This window comes from Mytilus trossulus, chromosome 3, assembly GCF_036588685.1.
Source record: "Mytilus trossulus isolate FHL-02 chromosome 3, PNRI_Mtr1.1.1.hap1, whole genome shotgun sequence".
NCBI lineage: Eukaryota > Metazoa > Mollusca > Bivalvia > Mytilida > Mytilidae > Mytilus > Mytilus trossulus.
The window spans coordinates 46,123,098-46,142,688 of NC_086375.1; the positions used below are offsets into that span (position 1 = coordinate 46,123,098).

The 19,591-nt window shown below is 33.2% G+C and overlaps 1 protein-coding gene across 1 annotated transcript; it reads right to left on the bottom strand.

Moving 5' to 3' along the window:
* Positions 1-3,779: 3,779 nt before the first annotated feature.
* LOC134710823 (monocarboxylate transporter 9-like) lies at positions 3,780-19,308 on the bottom strand. Its single transcript, XM_063571220.1, has 5 exons — positions 19,116-19,308; positions 11,666-11,809; positions 5,791-6,028; positions 5,201-5,736; positions 3,780-4,205 (listed from the first exon to the last, which is right to left on the bottom strand). Exons 1-5 carry the CDS (start codon positions 19,306-19,308, stop codon positions 3,961-3,963), a joined length of 1,356 nt encoding a protein of 451 aa, XP_063427290.1. The 3' UTR covers positions 3,780-3,960.
* Positions 19,309-19,591: the final 283 nt, after the last annotated feature.

The window sequence follows — 19,591 nt, forward strand, 5'->3', positions numbered from 1 at the left end:
GATGGATTTAAGCTCACGATATTTCGGACCTTTCGATAACACATTTCGTAGAGAAGTGTTATTAACAATGTTAAGGTCACCGGTAATAACGTTGCCAGCAGGATTATATGTGAATTGGGAACTAGCACAAGTGCAATCAGGAGGTTTAGACTTGAAGTCGTCAATATCGAGATCCTGCAAAACGCGTTTGTAATTGAAAATTTTAGTTGCAATAGGTTTGGTATAGGTATAAGAAATTATTGGTACAGACTGTTCTTTGAAATAAGGAGGTATTTTCGATTGAACTAATTTATGATGAAGTATATTGCCTAGGTTGACGCCATCGAGACCTTTGTTGGCAAAGGAAAAAATTAGAAATGATCTTTTCTCTTTTTCAATCTTTTCCAATGCGAACTGGCTTGAAAAGTCTATGACTTGCAATATCCGAAATTATAGCTTGAAGTTTGTATTGGTTTGAATGAGGGTTTGTAACAGTAGATTCCAAACATAAATTGAACAGAGAATGAAGTTTTGAAAGGGGTAATGAATAAAGTTTCGTGCGAATGTGATGAATACCTAACGGTTTTGGTAAGAATGGCAGCAAGTCATTAATAGAAACATCATGCAGAGAGGGTGATGTATAATGACGACGACCATGACTGCGTCTACGTCGAGGAGTCGAGTTGAAAATATTCATCACATTGACCGAGTTACACGAAGGACTAGATAGAATACCTATACCATCAATTTTGTCATTGCAGCCATACGGTGTACAGTTACCAATTGTCTAATCCAGTAGTCTTCTTTTTTGTCTACGGAGAGTCGTTGAAAGATTAGAATTGTTAGAGCTATGGTATATCTTTTCGATAATGCGAACTGTCATAGAAACGATGGAATGATCGGGCTGATTGAAATGCTGGTATAGAATGTTGTAAGTGGCTGGAATTGTTTTTCTATTCTTTGTTTTAAAAAGTTCCACAGCTCAGCTGCTACATTACAATTAGAGCAGTTAATTCCATATTTGAATAGAATTTTTATACCCTCTCGTTCTACGGCAAAAACAGCATGTCTAATAGTCTCATAAATTGTATATTTTCTGTGGTCGTCCGTCGTGATTTGTCTTTATTATCTGTATTAGCTCTTATCTTACCTCCTATACATTTCTATGAATGTGATTGGTTAATTAGTTATCAAAAGTACCAGGATTATAATTTTATACGCCAGACGCGCGTTTCGTCTACATAAGACTCATCAGTGACGCTCAGATCAAAATAGTTAAAAAGCCAAACAAATACAAAGTTGAAGAGCATTGAGGACCCAAAATTCCAAAAAGTTAAAAGCGCCCTCGTGGAGACCGTGTATATTTGATATTAAGTAAGTAGGGAGGCGGGGCTTATTTCATACACGGTTAGTAATGGAGTAATGTCCCTTTATATTCCTTATAAGGTTGTAGGGAGGCGGGGCTTATTTCATACACGGCTAGTTGTGGTGTTACGTCCCTTTATATAAACAAAACTACTGAGAAAAAAATCATAAAGGTTTCAACAGACGAAGAAAGTGATGAATACATTAAGATTGAAATAAATTCATTAAACTCATTTAAACCTAACAAGCTGTTATTAATGGTATCTGTTTTAGTAGGATCCATGGAAGTAGTTTCTGATAATGCTAACAGTGTAGAAGACTGGTTCATTTTGATAGGACACTAGTCTAAATTTCACACGTTAAGATAGTCGGTAAGATAAATTCGTTGTATAGTGTGCTAGTGACCTAATACGGTATATATGGGGTCAGTAAATTCCATATGGGGATTCAAGCTTTGCTCTCACCCCATATGGAATTTACTGACCCCATATATACCGTATTATGTCACTTCGCTCTCACCCCATATGGAATTTACTGACCCATATATACCGTATTAGGTCACTAGCACACTATGTAACTAATATTATTTGGTTAAGCATCTTCCAAGTCCAACATTTAGGCTTTCACTTCTTTTGTAAACCTGTTTTGATTCTTTGTCCAAAAAAAAAATACAATTGCATATAAATTTCAATCATTCTTTCTGTTACTCTTTTTGCCATCTCTTTAATCATCATTTTTCTTGGTCCCAAGCTGGGATTTTCTACTATTGATTCAATTAACCCTTTTAATTTCTGATAACTATGCCCAAAATAATTCAGCATTTAATGCCTTCGATAGCAGTTTGGACCTTTTTTTAAGAGTCTTAACGAACCCCGTCATCATTAACTATACCTTACGTATATAACAAACAATGATATTGGGTAACAGGTTATCATGTGACATGGAATAATGTTTTCCATAATCTTGAAAGATATTGCAATCATATCAGTACAAAGTGTATAACTATCCTTATAATGCAGGGTTGTTTACAAACCCAACCATACAACAGTAAACTAGTGTAAACCCCAATCTAGCCAATTCATCTATGCACAACTAGGCTGTAACAAATATTTCTGAAGAAGAAACCCGGGCGTTAGCAAAATATTTTCAAAACTGACAACGTCATCTCATCTGTTCAAAATGAACTAATCATATGGTTAACATTTGTCAATACTTTTAAACTCCGTATTTTTCGGGCTATATTATAAACTGGATATGCATATCGTATGTTTTACTGTAAAGTTTACGCCGAGGCTCGGACTTTAAAATTGATAATTTAACTACCTCCTCGAGGCTCGGACTTTACAATTGATAATTTAACTATCGAGATTGGATACATCCGATAATCCACTTGTATCAATGTATAATCTATATCTATATATATATCATGATATCATAATTTTACCACATTTTACAATTATAACTGTGCAATTGTTACATGCATTGAATAAGATAAGTACAGGTTAACAGTTCACCATTTAGTTTACTACAAAATCAAGCAGTTTTTCTGCCATAATCGATTAGCATCCTTTATATAGGTAAACTTATCTGTTATAATTGACAAGTAAAACTGAATACACAATATTAATTTTTGGAGTTGAAAACCATTTCGTAAATATGTCATATAGACTTTAGCACATTTAATAAGAATAAATTGCAAATAATACCACAAATAAGTCAGAAATATAGTTCTGCTTTTAGATTTTCGTTTAGTCTTTTTTTTTCTCGGAGCATTCTACAGTTTAGTGTAACAATGAACATGAAGATCAAAATAGCTCCATTTATGACTTGTTCCTAGTCGAAAAGTGTTAAAAAACAATTGTAAGCAATACTTAAAATATTCTATGCAAAGATGACACAAGACATTAGTTTTATTTAAAAAATACATATAAGAGTGTTCATTAAACAAAAAGGAAACTGTGGTTTCATAGAAACCAAAATATGTCTCGCACAAAATAACTGCTTCTTCGATTTAGCGAAACATGCTCCATGACAAATTTCATCAGATCTTAGTTGTCTACACAAAGTTAATATTTTAAATTGATATAAGACGTTAAGTAAATTGTAACAGCAACTTCGTCTCATCAGATTCTTTCGGATGATTTACATGTCGTTTACCTTTCAAATGTTCTGCTTTAAACCATTATGATTGCCAATTTTTTTCTTTAAAAACAATGCCATTCATAGAAAAATTACTCTGTTATACATGTTTCATGTCTAATCCTTTTTTCCATAATTTATGACCAAAAGCAATGTTATTTCACATAAAGAATTACTCTCCCAACATGCAAAATTATGAAACAACTAGTAAGATCAGTTTACCAATTTTTATTACCACAACAAGCATCTTACTATAAATAAAAATTAACGTTCTATTAAAGTGTTGAGTGAAGGATGGGTGGTTGATCAATCGCAATCCACTGTCAAACTTCTGCATTACTGTTTATTTAAACTGTTTTTGACACTTAACTTGAGGATCTTGGTTACATTTCTAATGATTCCAGACAGCAATTCTGGTGTTGTTTTCGATGTCAACATTTGAACTATGGGAATATGTCCTTGCATAATGTAAACTGTCTATGATTGTACATTGGAGCCTTCTTCTGCTTCCCTATACGAAGATACGGATATTGGATCAAACTCCGTACGCTTCACATTGTTTTTCAAATCGATTTCTATATTAATTTCAACTTGTTTACTTAGTTTCGGAGGATTAAGATCAGTTCTCAAAGGATATATCATTATGATGGCACTTGCTATCATCATTGTTCCTGCTAGAATGAAGGCGGCATCATATGTTTTCTGGTGTTCATATAAAAGACCTGCAATAATTATTATTAAGACATATAGTGAAAAATGATTTAACAAATATGTTTTTGAGCTTATTGTCAGTAAATGCTTGCATTATTTCTATAGTATAATTGTATAGTATTTCTTTAAATAGATGTTTTGGTCTTCAGTACGCGATTTAATGAATTGCTTTTTTCTACGTTCAATTAAGGAAAATGTTTGTTTGCATTTCATAGATAAAAATAATAAACTGAGGATTCAGTGAGTTTAAATATTGTTTTTTTTTTTTTATCTCCCCATATCTCGTCTGAAGTTTACCTTGTCTTTTCGTATTATCTTGTGTTAAAAATGTTCTGTTTTCGTGATACATTTTGTGCTTTCTGTCTCATTGATTTTCATCATATTGAGTCTAGTGCAATCTGAAGACTCCCATACAAATTGGGGCGTTCGTCGGCACGCATTGTTTCTTCCAAGTGTATAGTTTAGCCTCACATATTTGTGATTGTTACTGCACACCTCTAACTAAAAGCTATTTTTTGTTTGATATGTTTTTTTATGTTTTGATTTTGACTTTAATTTAAGTGTCATGTGTTTGTCTTTCCTTTATTTTTAACACCTGTTGTACGTAAGTGGATGGTTAAACGCTCACAAACATGCACAACTCCGCCACATTTTGAAAGGGCCTGTTTAAAAAAATCAAAAGCCCAAAGTACACTGGTTGTCATTGATGCATGCCTGTCATAATTGTTTTGTTACAAACAAGACCGTTTGTTGTCTCGTTTGTAATTTAACATTTTTCGGGGGCCTTTGTATCATTTAAAAAGAAACTAAACATTAAGTTTTACAAATGTAAGTTTTTTTTGTTGCAAGATCATATTTTAATTTCTATTAAAGGGGTTTAAATATTAAGGTAGTTCTGTTCATAACCAACCTACGATAGCAGTAAGAGAGAGCACAATTATTTCTTGTCTGTGTCCGTTTTCCGCTCATCCGTCTATTATCGAGATAAAAACAAAACCCCGCTTACCTGCAATCGGAGCACCAACTAACTGTCCAATTGATAGACAGAACAGCACAATTCCATATGCAACACCAAATGATTCTACGCCAGATATGTCAATGACAATAGCTGGTATAAGTGAACCACCACATGCAGCATAACTCATTCCAAATACTGCACTGGAAAAGTAAACACCGTATTGGGAATCAAAAGTCAAAAATATTGTTGCTATTCCACCTATTGCATAGAAAAATATGTATTGATAAATAGGCCAAAATATTTGAACATGGCTTATATTTGCAAATACACCATGTAGAAGTTTGAAAACCAAAACCATCACACCGGAAATTGTATACAATATTGCGGCATTTTGCGTAGTAAATCCTAGATGATAAACAGCATAAGCTTGCAGGTGACCTAATATAATAGATGCACCAAATTGATACATAAAACTATTAGCCATAAGGAGGTAAAATGATACAATTTTCAAATAAGAATGTCTATCGAGGAATCTAACTCTTTCTTCGCTCAACATTTTAGTTTTCAGATTTTTTCTATCAAAGCTTTGTTGTAACTTATTATTTTTCGATTTTTGATGACTTTTCTTCGGGCTGAACTTTGCCAATGGGCGGAGAATTAATCCAAATACACATATATTGAGAGTTATTCCTCCAAGAATCAAAAACATACCACGCCATGTATAATATTCATTTAACATTTGAATAAATGGTGGGAATGCAAAACTACCAATTCCACCACCAGAAGATGCTATCGCCAATGCTAGGTGTCGATGGTTTGTGAAGTATTTAGCCACTGCAACACTTCCTGGCATAAATGCTAGGCCGCATCCTACACCTGTAAATATACATTAGACTCATTAAAAATTGAATTAATTGTTCAAGAAACCCAATTTAATTTGCATAAGAATTTTAGTGCATAGTCAACCATTTTACTGTTTCAACAAGTACCTTAAACTTTAAAAGAACTGTGTAATATTTCAAACATTAACTTTATATCGTGACAGTAAAGATAATCGAAGAAAGTTTTTGTTTTCAAGATATAGGAAAGTAAGTAATTCCGCGTTCTAAACCTCGTCAAGATCCATGAACGCAAGCTAATATGCCGTATGGTGACATTGCTACGTTATGTTACCGCTGCAATAACAGATCAGGGGCATTTTGTATTCTTTCTGTCAATGTTTTTATTTATGGAAGTAGATTTTTTTTACTTTAGCGATTTGTTTTACGGTCGAACCACCCGGAAGAACAATATTTAAACTTCCAGAGAGTTTATTTTGTGGCGATTATATCATGTCACTAGAGTACGCCATTAAAATGAACCGATATACGATATAACCAAATTTTAAGAACCCATTATCACAGAGACAGAATATTATTTGGATATGTCTGCAATGTTTGTAATAAAATTTGAAGCAACACGAGACCTCATATCATTGCGATTGAAGAGACGCTTAATTTGTATTTGATCGTGGCTGCGCAAACAGGTATCTCTCCTTATTAAAAAAAAATCTCCATAAATAGAGATAGAAAAAATAATAATTTCATGCGAATGCGAACGAAAATTAAAAAAAATAGCGTGTACTCAAGAATAATAACAAATATATCGTTTATTAAAAAAAGATTGTAACACATTGCAACATTTTAGCAATTGTGAACAGTCAAACTTTAAGACATCTGATGTATAAAACTAGAGGCTCCAAAGAGCCTGTGTCGCTCACCTTGGTCTATGTGAATATTAAACAAATGACGCATTTGAATTCATGACAAAATTGTGTTTTGGTGATGGTGATGTGTTTGTACATCTTACTTTACTGAACATTCTTGCTGCTTACAAACATTCTATCTATATTGAACTTGGCCTAAGAGTTTCAGTCGAAAATGTTAATTAAAATTTACAAATTTTATGAAAATTGTTAAAAATTGACTTTAAAGGGCAATAACTCCTTATGGGGTCAATTGACCATTTTGGTAATGTTGACTTATTTTTAAGTCTTACTTTGCTGTACATTGTTGCTCTTTACAGTTTATCTCTATCTATAATAATATTCAAGATAATAACAAAAAATGGCAAAATTTCCTTAAAATGACTAATTCAGGGGCATCAACCAAACAGCGGTTTGTCCGATCCATCTGAAAATTTCATGGCAGATAGATCTTGACCTAATAAACAATTTTACTCCCTGTTAGATTTGCTCTAAATGCTTTGGTTTTTGAGTTATAAGCCAAAAACTGCATTTTACCCCTATGTTCTATTTTTAGCCATGGCGGCCATCTTTGTTGGTTGGCCGGGTCACGCCACACATTTTTAAAACTAGATACACCAATGATGATTGTGGCCAAGTTTGTTTAAATTTGGCCTGGTAGTTTCGGAGGAGAAGATTTTTGTAAAAGATTTTCGAAAAATGGTTTAAAATTGACTATAAAGGGCAATAACTCCTAAAGGGGTCAACTGACAATTTTTGACATGTGACTTATTTGTAGATCTTACTTTGCTGAACATTATTGCTGTTTACAGTTTATCTCTATCTATAATAATATTCAAGATAATAACAAAAAACAGCAAAATACCCCTAAAATTACCAATTCAGGGGCAGCAACCCAACAACGGGTTGTCCGATTCATCTGAAAATTTCAGGGCAGTTAGATCTTGACCTGATAAACAATTTTATCCACGTCAGATTTGCTCTAAATGCTTTGGTTTGTGAGTTATAAGCCAAAAACTGCATTTTACCCCTATGTTCTATTTTTAGCCGTGGCGGCCATCTTGGTTGGTTGGCGGGGTCACGCCTCACAATTTTTAAACTAGATACCCCAATGATGATTATGGCCAAGTTTGGATTAATTTGGCCCAGCAGTTTCAGAGGAGAAGTTTTTTGTAAAAGTTAACGACGACGGACGCAGGACGACGCCGGACGCCGGACGCCAAGTGACGAGAAAAGCTCACTTGGCCCTTCGGGCCAGGTGAGCTAAAAATGAGAGGTTTTATCTTATTATAATATGATATACCCAACATCATGACAGTGGTTACAAAGTCACTTGTCGAAATCAATTTTATTTTGAACCAGTAGTCCACAGCTTCCACAAAAAAGTACATTATCTTTTGATGTTGATGTAACTGTGTCCTAAAACTATTACAATGTCATTATAGTTTGGGAAGTCGTATTACACCCCCCTTTTTTAGTCATTCCACATAAAGAAATACAAAATATCTGCAGGTCTTGTGGTTTTATTAGAATTGCAAATATTTAACAAATTGAAATTCTCATACAGTCAGGATAATTTTCCTTTTCTCTCAACATTGCCTGCTGAAGAGAGTGAGAGAGGGTAGGAGGGGTATCATGATCCGGAATTTCCATAAAAGAAAAAAACAAACGAAAGCTGAATACCGAAATCCCGAAAAAAGGATTTTATGCCGAATCCCGAAAAATTAATAATTGATTCCCGAGAGCATTAAGTGTAAATCCCGGATTTATACACACAAAAAAATAGGCCCAACCCGACGTCCCGAAAAGATCTGTTCAAGAGCTCAGTTCATTTAAATTTTCAGAGATTAAAATCAAACAAAATTATTTTTCACAAATTCGCCTTCAGACACGTTAATTGATATAGTAAATATGTATATAGTCTGGATTTTGCTAGAAAATCGCCAATGAAATACATACAATATTGTATGTTATGGGTCACGCACGGACTGTCTTACTTTATAGGGATGTTAATGCGGCACATCAAAGATAAGATATATATTAACCAGACATTTACCCATAGTACCACATAACTTAGATTAACCTGAATACATTCACCTCTTATCCTGTCGACTTTGAAGCCCGTCAGACAGTTCCACAGTAGAGACCTTGATGAAATTTGAAATTTAAACAACTCTTAGTTTTCACGGACACAAAGATTTTGCAAATACTTTGTAGTGATAAATTCATCAACGAAGTAATTCAAAAACATACGACGCCAAGGTCGAAACTAGCTCTAGCTCACAATAAAGACAATGTTAACCTTCTTAAAGCAAGAAGGTCTCCTGTTTACCCGGAGTTTTATTTTGTGGACATATGTTGCTGATGGATAAAGTCGCAACGACTTAAACAATGTAGGGTCGACAGAGAAATAACGATTACGAGGAACAATGTATGTATCATTTGAAAAAAATTAATTAACATGTAGAAATTTTCTGTCATTTCAACTTGATTCAAACTCAATTATGTATATTTTTTTTTTGTTTTATAAAAAAATAATCACTCCACCCCTAGTCCTACAATACAAGACTTCGTAGGTTCGTATCGTTTGCATTCAACGTAAAATTATCAGATAAAAAAAACGTAGATGTTATAATTATAGGTCATCGTACGGCCTTCATCAATAAGCAAAACCCATACCGCAATAAGCAAGCCATAAAAGGCCCAGACATAAAAATAAATGTAAAGCATTCCAAACGAGAATACAAAAGCCTGATTTATGCACGAAACAACAAATGAGTAACAAATATGATACACAGCAACGAACGACAACCACTAAATTACAATCTCATGATAAAAAATTCGAGTCAAACATAGTTTTGTGCGTTGAAAATTACACCGCAGACTTTCTTAATTCAAAGAATTATTCGAAAGTGCATAATTATTACCAATTCACCAAGATAAAGAAGGTTTATAATGTAATGTCTTTCGGATTCAGACTAATTAGATTTGGTTAGCGATGTAAAATATGAGATATTTAGCTTGCAAGTTAAAAAAATATAGGGGAAATTGTCCGCATCTTTTTGATCGAAGATTTTTTTAAATATCCGACGAAAACGGTATTTTTTTTTTTCTATCACATTTTTGTTCATAAAAGACATCGTGAGTTTTTAGTAAAAATTAACATTTAAGACTAGTGTGTGAAATGCATTGCCTCTTTTACAAAAGTATATTCACGCACGTAGCGAAAAGGTATAAATTTCAATTGACAAAGAGAGGCACGTTTTACTGACTTTTATTGCAAAAGAGAACTTTCCCTTTATACACAATATTTTCAACCAAGTACAATGTAATCTTACAGTCATACACCTCCTGATCACTCCTCTCACGGTTTTCATAAAATTATTTAAGTGAAATCAATGGATCTCGTAAAATTTACGACTCCAGAATATCTTTCATAGTTGATTAGTATTTGAAACATCGTAAATATATCATGCTGAAATTTTCTTTCTTATGCACAGATTATTGACCTTTTTTGGAAGAGGATGCATTCAAAAAAAGAATAAACGTTTGACTAAATGTCTTAAAAAAATGCATTGCTTGTTCTGAAATGGAATGGAAAAAGTAGTTTATTTGGATTTTCTCTGAAAATTATTTTTAGTTTAATAGATTTATTTTGAATCCATGCAAAGTGTCCCGATATGAAGTTCAAAATACGGTTGTCAACCAATTTAAAAAGGCGGGACAAACGGTCATTGGTATTCAATGTACAAAGTGTTGAAGAGCGGTGATGCTCAAACACATCGAATGACATTGTGATGCATAAATGACAATGTTGTATACTAGTAAACAACAAAAGGGGCTTCTACATAATCAGATTGTTTAATCCTAATTAAAAAAAAAGTTGAAATTGACAATCAGTTTTGTAACCACTGTCATGATGTTGGGTGTAATATGAGTATGCAAATATGACCTTTACTCAAATGTACATTTGCAAACGCCTACAGCAATGACAGGAATGACTAGATTTCGATATGAAAATGGTTAAAGCTGACTAGCTGTCATTATTGAAAGTGATACGTATCTTATCGCATCTGGTGCAGTAAAATTGGTACAGTTAATGTGTTTATTTGAAGACTGAGGTAGAATTGAGACTTTAAATTCGACAAGTCCATGCATTTTGTTTACTTAAAATAGGACGAACGAAATTACCGGTCAGCATCGTCAATGACAAACACGTTTGATGTGTTTAATTTTGTAGTTATTTTTTAATAAGACGATAAATATTCGACTCGTGGGCACACGTTTTATTCTTCTTTAAAATCGAGATCTGTTTTGTGTCGAACCCAACGTGTAAATGATAAGACTTTCAAACACACGAATGAATTAAAATTAGTTTGACGTGTATAACTAATTTGGATCCAGACGCGGGCGGACATGTTTAACGAAATAAAGAAAATAAATTTTCCTGCCGACCTTTTATAACATGTGGGGGAATCCGACGGTTTGGCTTGACCTTATCTTTTCGGTTTTGTACGAAAGTCTTGCTGCCACCATTTACTACTGCAACATATATTATAAAAGTTTTTAACTGTTCCATTAATGCTATGAAAACTCATCAAAGATACTGGACTTAGACTTTGGTACAGCATTTTATATTAACAGTGGCGCACGAATTAAAAGGTTTAAAGGCCAAATAAAAAAATGAAACAGTGGTTATTATTGTTAAATTCATTGTTTTGTACAGTGGGTTTTTTGTTACAATTTCGGTATCCCTATAATCTGTTTACCTGAAATTATGCCGTATGTTAGAATAAGTGCTGGAACGGAAGTGACAAAAGCAGATGACATCAAACCGATACCTGCAATCAGACTTCCGGCAATGGCAACCTTTCTTTCATCGAATTTTTCTATCAGGTATCCGGATAATGGACCTGTAAGAAAATATATTAAAGCCATATGATACGAGTTTCTTATAATTTTAATGTTATCGAAATTATGAAATGCATATGGTTTAAACTTAAAATCATATAAATGAAATAGCTGATTTTTTATCCTAACTTTTACATACTTATAGAAAATAAAAATCAAATAACTGTGGACCCACACGTATATGAAAGTAATAACAAAATACCCGAAAGCGGGATATATAAATACCGAACCACGTCGTCTCCAACAGCGAATATAAGACAAAACAAAATATCCAACCGGACTTACAAAAGAAACATCATAACTAAATACATGAATGTTGGATATATAAAAACCGAGACTCGTCGTAAAGTAATGCGAATAAATAAACTTATCATAGATACCAGGATTGAAATTTTTGCATATGCGCCAGAAGCGCGTTAAGTCTACAAAAGACTCATCAGTGACGTTCGAATAAAAAAATGTTAAAAAGGCCAAATAAAGTACTAAGTTGAAGAGCATTGAGGACATGAATTCCTTTAAGTTTTGCCAAATACAGCTCAATCACCCTCGGCAAAACAGTTATATTCGGGAATAGGTCACGTTCGGTTCTTAGCAGACCAGACGACGTAAATGGTAAACCACAATCGAAGACGTGGTAAAATTTCGTTAGTTAATTTAGACACAGACACATCGTATAGATCAACCAATTTGTGATGGTGGCCATTAAATTTAAGGACTCATTTTAATCTTTCCTACTCATTACTCTGTTGGAGCAGTTTCTGCGTAAGGATCACACTCCTTTATATGAAGTCCGTATAGTGTGAACATGCACTAGCATAACGTATGAAATGAGATATGTAAACATCATACGACGGGGCAGAGGGTATGTTACTGCTGAGAAATGGGAAATTGATAATTTGGAAGTTGAAATCATCCCGTTTGTCATAGATTTTAGTGTAAAGTCGTCCATTTGTGTCAATATTGAGGAAAATATCAAGGTATGAAGCAGTCCTTTTAGTATCAGTAGTATCCTTAATTTCAAGTTCACTGGGATATATGAGAAGCAAGTACTGACTCAAATATGGGTTGTTCAGTAATAGGAAATCATCAATATATCTGAAAGTAAAATTAAAGAATTTCACATGGTGCTTTTTCTTTTTGTCTTTCAAAAGGTTCTGAATGAATTCTGCTTCATACGAGTACAAAAACAAATCGGCAAGTAGGGTGTCTTTCAAAAAGTTCTGAATGAATTCTGCTTCATACGAGTACAAAAACAAATCGCCAAGTAGGGGTGCACAATAAGCACCCATTGGAATACCGACTGTCTGTTGAAATATCAATCCTCCAAACTCAAAAAGTATGTTATCGATCAAAAAGTTCAGCTATCCTCTTCAGTATATTTTCTGATAGAATCAGTGTTGTTCTTCACAAAATAAGAATTATTATAACCCAAAACAAGTAATTTATATCTACGATTCCCATCATTAAAAAAAAGCTCTGTTTAATGAGATGGTGAAGTCGATCTTTCAATTCATCATGGGGAATAGTAGTGTAAAGCGTAGAAAAATCAAAGGTCTTAGTGATGCTGCAAAATTGCAGAGATTAAGAATTAAAATTTTTGGAGGAGATCTTTCGAATTTTTAAGAGTCAACATCTGATTGGCACCACTGGTTGAATATATCTCATTACAATATATTTGAAGGCCATCTTTTACTGTAGAGAGAATAGTAGTCAGCACTTTAGAAATATGTTTAATCGAACATCTTGATGATCCAGCTATGTATCGTTCTTTATAAGGAGTTTTGTGAAGTTTTGATATCCAGTATAATGACGGTAGAATTTCTTCGTCCTGTGATATTAAATACCAAAAGAAAGAAGGACAGATTTGTGATTTTCTAAAATTTCATCCTTTGTGAATGATGTTAAAGAATATGAAGGATTACCGGTTTTGCTGTTTATTTCAATCTCTTTTGTGAGACATTCCAAATAATAACTTTTACATATGAAGACAATATTATTGGAGTCTTTATCTGCTGTAACAACGACATATTTGTCATGAAAAGAGGATAAAGCATCCGCAACCTTTGGGTTCCTGAATGGATTAGAAAACCTTGTGCTCATAGTACATCGTAGTTTCTGAATGCGCTTCTGAATGCATGATCGAAGAATAGCTTTGATCCATTCAGACAAAGTGTCCAGATCTGGTTCGCGCTTTATCCATTTTCTGGCATAGTCCTCACTGCATCCACCAGTAACCTGAAGTTCTTTTTCTAGTTGATGGGCTGGGGAATTCTATATTTTGGTCCCTTGGCTAACAACTTTCCTAGTTGTTCATTGGCTACGATGCCAAGGTCGCCAGTAATAAGATGACCAGCTGGACTATAATTGTATTTTGACGATGCACATGAGCATTCCTGAGGTTTAGATTTCACATCGTTGAGGTTAAAGACCTCTAAAACCCTCTTGTGGTTGAAAATCTTGGATGCAATACGCTTGGTGTAAGTATATGAAATTACAAGTGTAGCTTTATTTTTTGAAGTAATCAGGTATAGTTTTTTGTACAAATTTCTGGTGGAAAATATTGCTAATATTGATAGCATCTAAATCTGTTTTGGAGAATTCTACTTTAAAAAAAAAAAAAACGTTTTTCCTCATCTTTGGAAGTAGTTGGTACGGGTTTGAATATTCTATGTTATAGTATACATGTATGTACTTGTGTTTTGCATTATTTGTTATAAATTTTGCAATTTCTATTAGGCAAACACTGAATAGCTGCATGTGTAAGGTGAAAAACGTATTTCTCTATTTTAATAAAAACCAGAAGTAACTAACGATCAAGGACACTTTGTCATCATTTCAATTTTTTGGTTTACCAGCATACGATTTTTTTCTCATGATACACACGACTATCGTGAGTGTTTATTTAAGACCATGACAGATTATTCAATGGATAATTTCTTATGCATGAAAAGAGAAGGTGTGGTTTACACTTCAAAGAGACAACCACCCAATCACAATAAAAAATATTTGTAACGCGTTACTTTTTTTTCGTGTGATTGGGTGGCTGTCTTATTGAAGTGTATCCAACATCTTCTCTTTTATTGCATAGCATTATCCATGTGATAACTTGTCAAAATATTATATTATACTAGATCACACCCGCGAAATCGTGGGCATTATAGCTTGTGAGATTTTGTGTCTGGAGAATTTCAGTAAAAGATTTCATATCTGGAGAATTTCCAAAAAGTTATCAAAATTCAAATGGTACTTGGAAACAGTTTAAGTCCTCTCTCTTGTTTCCAAAGTCCGTAATTTTTTTTCTGTTAAATTCCATTATTTTCGCGTTTCTGTATTCTACGAATATACGAATACTATAAATAAAGAGTATTAAAGTGTATTTGCTATTAACTATGAATTTCCTCTCCTAGACGATCACTGCTATAATATTTGGAGAGTCTCTATCAACGCAATAATTATTGTCCTGTCCTCGAGTACTCTTATGAAATTTATGTACAAGTTTAAAACCGGAAGTCCTGTTTGACTTACATTTAAAAGCGAAATTGCGGACATTTTAAGCTTGGTTGAAATTATGTCTGTAGAATTTAAGAAATGATATCAAAAGTCATATAGGTACATGGAGACAGGACAATATTTCTAAGCCCTCTCTTTTTTTTCAAAATCCGTTATTATTTTGTTTCTGTATACTTTGAACATACGTATCTATATTATAAATATTAAAGTGTATTTAATTTTCTATTAACTATTAATTCTATGGCAATCAATGCTCTATTATATAGAGAGTCTCTATATATTATAGTACTATATTCGTCATAGTATGCATGGGGGCGATGCAGATAAACGTGAAATAATTGTCTTGTGCCCGTCCGAGTAGATATGAAAATTGTGTGTAAGTTTAAACCGAGGTATAATAGTAGTGGTTCTTACGATATAAAAACCACGATATGGACAACACTCTGATTGGTTTATTTATTTGTCGTTGTTTGTTTATCTATCATACGATTGGTTGTGACTGTTAAAACCGGTAGTCATGTCTGACTTAAAAGTCGGTATGATGACGGAAACTCACTGCTATATTGTATAGAGAGTCTCTATATATTATAATAGTATATTAATCATAGTGTACATGCAGATAAACGCAAAATAATTGTCCTTTCCCCGTCCGAAAACTTATGAAAATTATGTGTAGGTTAAAACCGAAGTATAATAGTAGTAGTTCTTAAGATATAAAAACCACGATATGGACAACGCTTTGATTGGCTTGTTTATTTTTCATTTTTGTTATCTATCATACGATTGGTTCTCAATGTTAAAATCGGAAGTCATGTGTGACATGAAAGTCGGTTTGATGACGGAAGCAATATTCGGACACCTTAATTTTCGTTTTTCTCCCAAAATAACCCAACTGAATAGTCATAAGAACGGATGATAAATGCGACTATGCATGGTACCTATAGGACACAAAGGCATGATGATTGATTTATTGTGGGAGGAAGAGAAGCGACACACAAAATGAGGTCTTCTCGTTTAATAGTACAGATATAGTTATCAAAGGTACATATACTATTCCTTCAAAGTTTATTTAGGGGGAGACTATAAGAACGTGCAAAACAAACAAACTGCATGTACTGGTAGATATAGACTTTGAATTGAAATACAGAAAAGAAATTGTTTATGTAAAATGTATGTCAATGCTTAAATGCCAGTTAAGTAGTTGCTTTCTCCGTTTAAAGCTCTAACATCAATGACAGTTGAAGATGTGATAGGTAATGTGAGATAGCTTTTTTACAGATTTGTCTCATATTCAATTTTGTTGATTTTGTTTTTATGTTCATATTTAATATGGCTATTTTGTTTATCTAGTACACTAAAATATTCCATTTTCCTTGTTTAGTCTCCTTTCTAAGGTATAGAAAATCTTTTGAATCAAGAACAAATTCTTTAGGATAAATAGTCTTTGACATGACACAAATCAGTTCTCCGATTTTCGAATGGGTAGACATTTGACCCCATAATTTTGTTACATTAAAATCCCCATAACAGAATATTTGCATTAACATGGAAGTGTTTTTTTTATGCAAATGAAGAGAGCTACATATGTTGATAAAAATAAAACAATCCCTATTTGTTATATCATTGGAATACATCGTTATACAAAATGCAAACACAACCGATATAAATCAAGAACAAATTCTTTAGGATAAATAGTCTTTGACTTGACACAAATCAGTCTCCGATTTTCGAATGGGTAGACATTTGACCCCATAATTTTGTTACATTAAAATCCCCATAACAGAATATTTGCATTAAAATGGAAGTGTTTTTTTTATGCAAATGAAGAGAGCTACATATGTTGATAAAAATAAAACAATCCCTATTTGTTATATCATTGGAATACATCGTTATACAAAATGCAAACACAACCGATATAAATACAGCACAAACAACATTTTCCAAAAGACCAAAAAGTGAAAAAGTATACTTTAACAAAACGCATTTGACAAGCAAGTCAAATAACGGATGTTCTTAAACCCTGCTGACTGCCATGGTGATTGCCAAATAAACGGTTCACCAGATGTAATAAAATGGATCTTAATTATTAATTTAATACCAAACAGAAAACAATAAACTTACGAAAAAGATGGTATACCGCAAACGTGAGGTGCAAAAATTGGTACACCATATCGGGATTTCGACAATTAATGTCTCTTCAGTGATGTTAGGAATCGAAACGGTATTTGGAAGGTCATATCATTTACTTCAATTTATGATTGACTCTTGAATTTTGAAGAGTCGAAATATGATGAACGGATTATATAAACCGGAAGGCAAATATAATACAAGCCCAAACGAAATAATATAAATAAGTCTAAATTGAAAACAACGTTCAAACCTATGGTTGCGTTGGATAAAAACCGCAATTTTTATACGTGCGCATGCAAAACAAATTTCTTGGTAGAGGGGTCTAAATACAGCACAAACAACATTTTCAAAAAGACCAAAAAGTGAAAAAGTATATTTTAACAAAACGCATTTGACTAGCAGGTCAAATATATATACCATTTTCACATATATATATATATTCTTTTGATAGTCTTTACATTTTAACATAAGGCCATTTTAGGTGTAATACCACCAAATCATGGTACGTCGCATCCGGTTGCATACGAAAGTAGGCCTAAAAAAAATATTCCCTTGAATTTGACAGTTGTAGAAAATTAACCCTGCATTTCAATGCAGTTAAATTTTTCTGAGTCGTAAATATGTATGTTGGAAGTCTAAAAGTATCATTCTTTTTTTATTTGATGGTCTTATAAAATATTTTGGAACGTTAAGGTTACATAGTTACTAAAGCAGGTAACCAGTAAATAACAGTGTAAAAATTGGGTTGTTTACTTCCAGTGTTGGTTACTTTCTTATATGCAAGGAAGTGTAGTGTGAAATTTTCACTGTATCACTGGAAAGGATTAAACTTTATACACGCAAAGTATTTCTTTGGTTGAAATAAAGGTAAATACTGTACAATTTTTTTAAAAGTGCCAATTTAACAAAGACTAATAGGGAAAACCAATGGTGGTATTACACCTTTATGAACGGATATATAGAGTTTATTTTTCCATTCAGTGTTTTGAAGACTGTTGTTTGTTTTTTCGTCGTCTTTCGTTTTTTGCCACGCAATTATAAGCTTCTTTTCTTCCGCCTTTTTGTTTGGTCGTTTCCCTCATAACTGTGTATGAACAGTTTCTATGTAATGAGCAATTGAGATATGTGAACGCCACACCATGGAGCAGATGGTATGCTTCTGCTAGGAAAGGGAAAGTTGACTTTTGAAAAGCTGAAATCGTCCCATTTGTCATAGACCCAAAAAAGTAGTTCAACTTCATGTGTAATAATCAAGAAAAAGATTTATTTGTGCAGCAAACCTTTTAGTTTAGATATTATCCTTTTTCAAGTTGACGATTAGTGCCAGTTGTTTTTGTTAATATATCAATAAGTTATCGATTAAAGATTACAGCGTTTAATGTATCGTCTTGACTCATTTTAATGTTGGAATCATCGCGGTTCTTCACTAAATATGAATTTTTCAATGGAAGTTTTGATAAAGTTGCGAAACTAATGATAGTAGATCATTAAAAAAATCCATATCTGATTGACATCGTTGATTCAGTTAACCTGTTCACAGTATTTTCGAAGGCCATATTGGATTTAATAAAATGGTAGAAAGAGTTTTAGTATGAGATTTAGTCGAACATCTAGACGAGTAGGTTTAAGGCATGTGTAAAATGAATGAGTGTTTGGACAAATACTTACAAGTAAAAAATATAACGGCAGTGATGAGGGAAGATATCCATGATGTAATCCCAGTCCCTTCGTTAAAAACTTCCAAAATGACAACATAAACAACACCAGCTGAGTGTGATATCCCATATATTACTATTCTGTTTAATGCAGCGGCTGCCACTATCATCCATCCCCAACAACTATCAATTGTTCCTTTCCTCATAACTAAAATACACAGTCTGCTTACCGTGTTGTTAGTAGTCTAAATGTTCATTAATTGCAATCATAATGATCTACGTGCTCCTTTTACAAGTAAGCGAGTATTAATCATTTTGAAATCCGCTTTTTATATGTATTTAGAATGTAATAAGTAGTAGAGCGAACGACCTCAATACACGACATAAGGTTTATGTCTGTATTCATACACGTTAGGGAAACGTAGAAACAAATTCCTTGTTAAAGGGGTCACCACCCTTCAGAATTATATGGATAAGTGACTTCTCCCT

Coding starts and splice junctions, on each gene's coding strand:
- LOC134710823 (XM_063571220.1), bottom strand. CDS start 19,308: ATGAGGAAAGGAACAATTGATAGTTGTTGGGGATGGATGATAGTGGCA. Junction 6,029..11,665: donor AACATACGGCATAATTTCAG/GTAAACAGATTA, acceptor GTATATTTACAG/GTGTAGGATGCGGCCTAGCA. Junction 5,737..5,790: donor ATTCTCCGCCCATTGGCAAA/GTTCAGCCCGAA, acceptor GTTACAACAAAG/CTTTGATAGAAAAAATCTGA.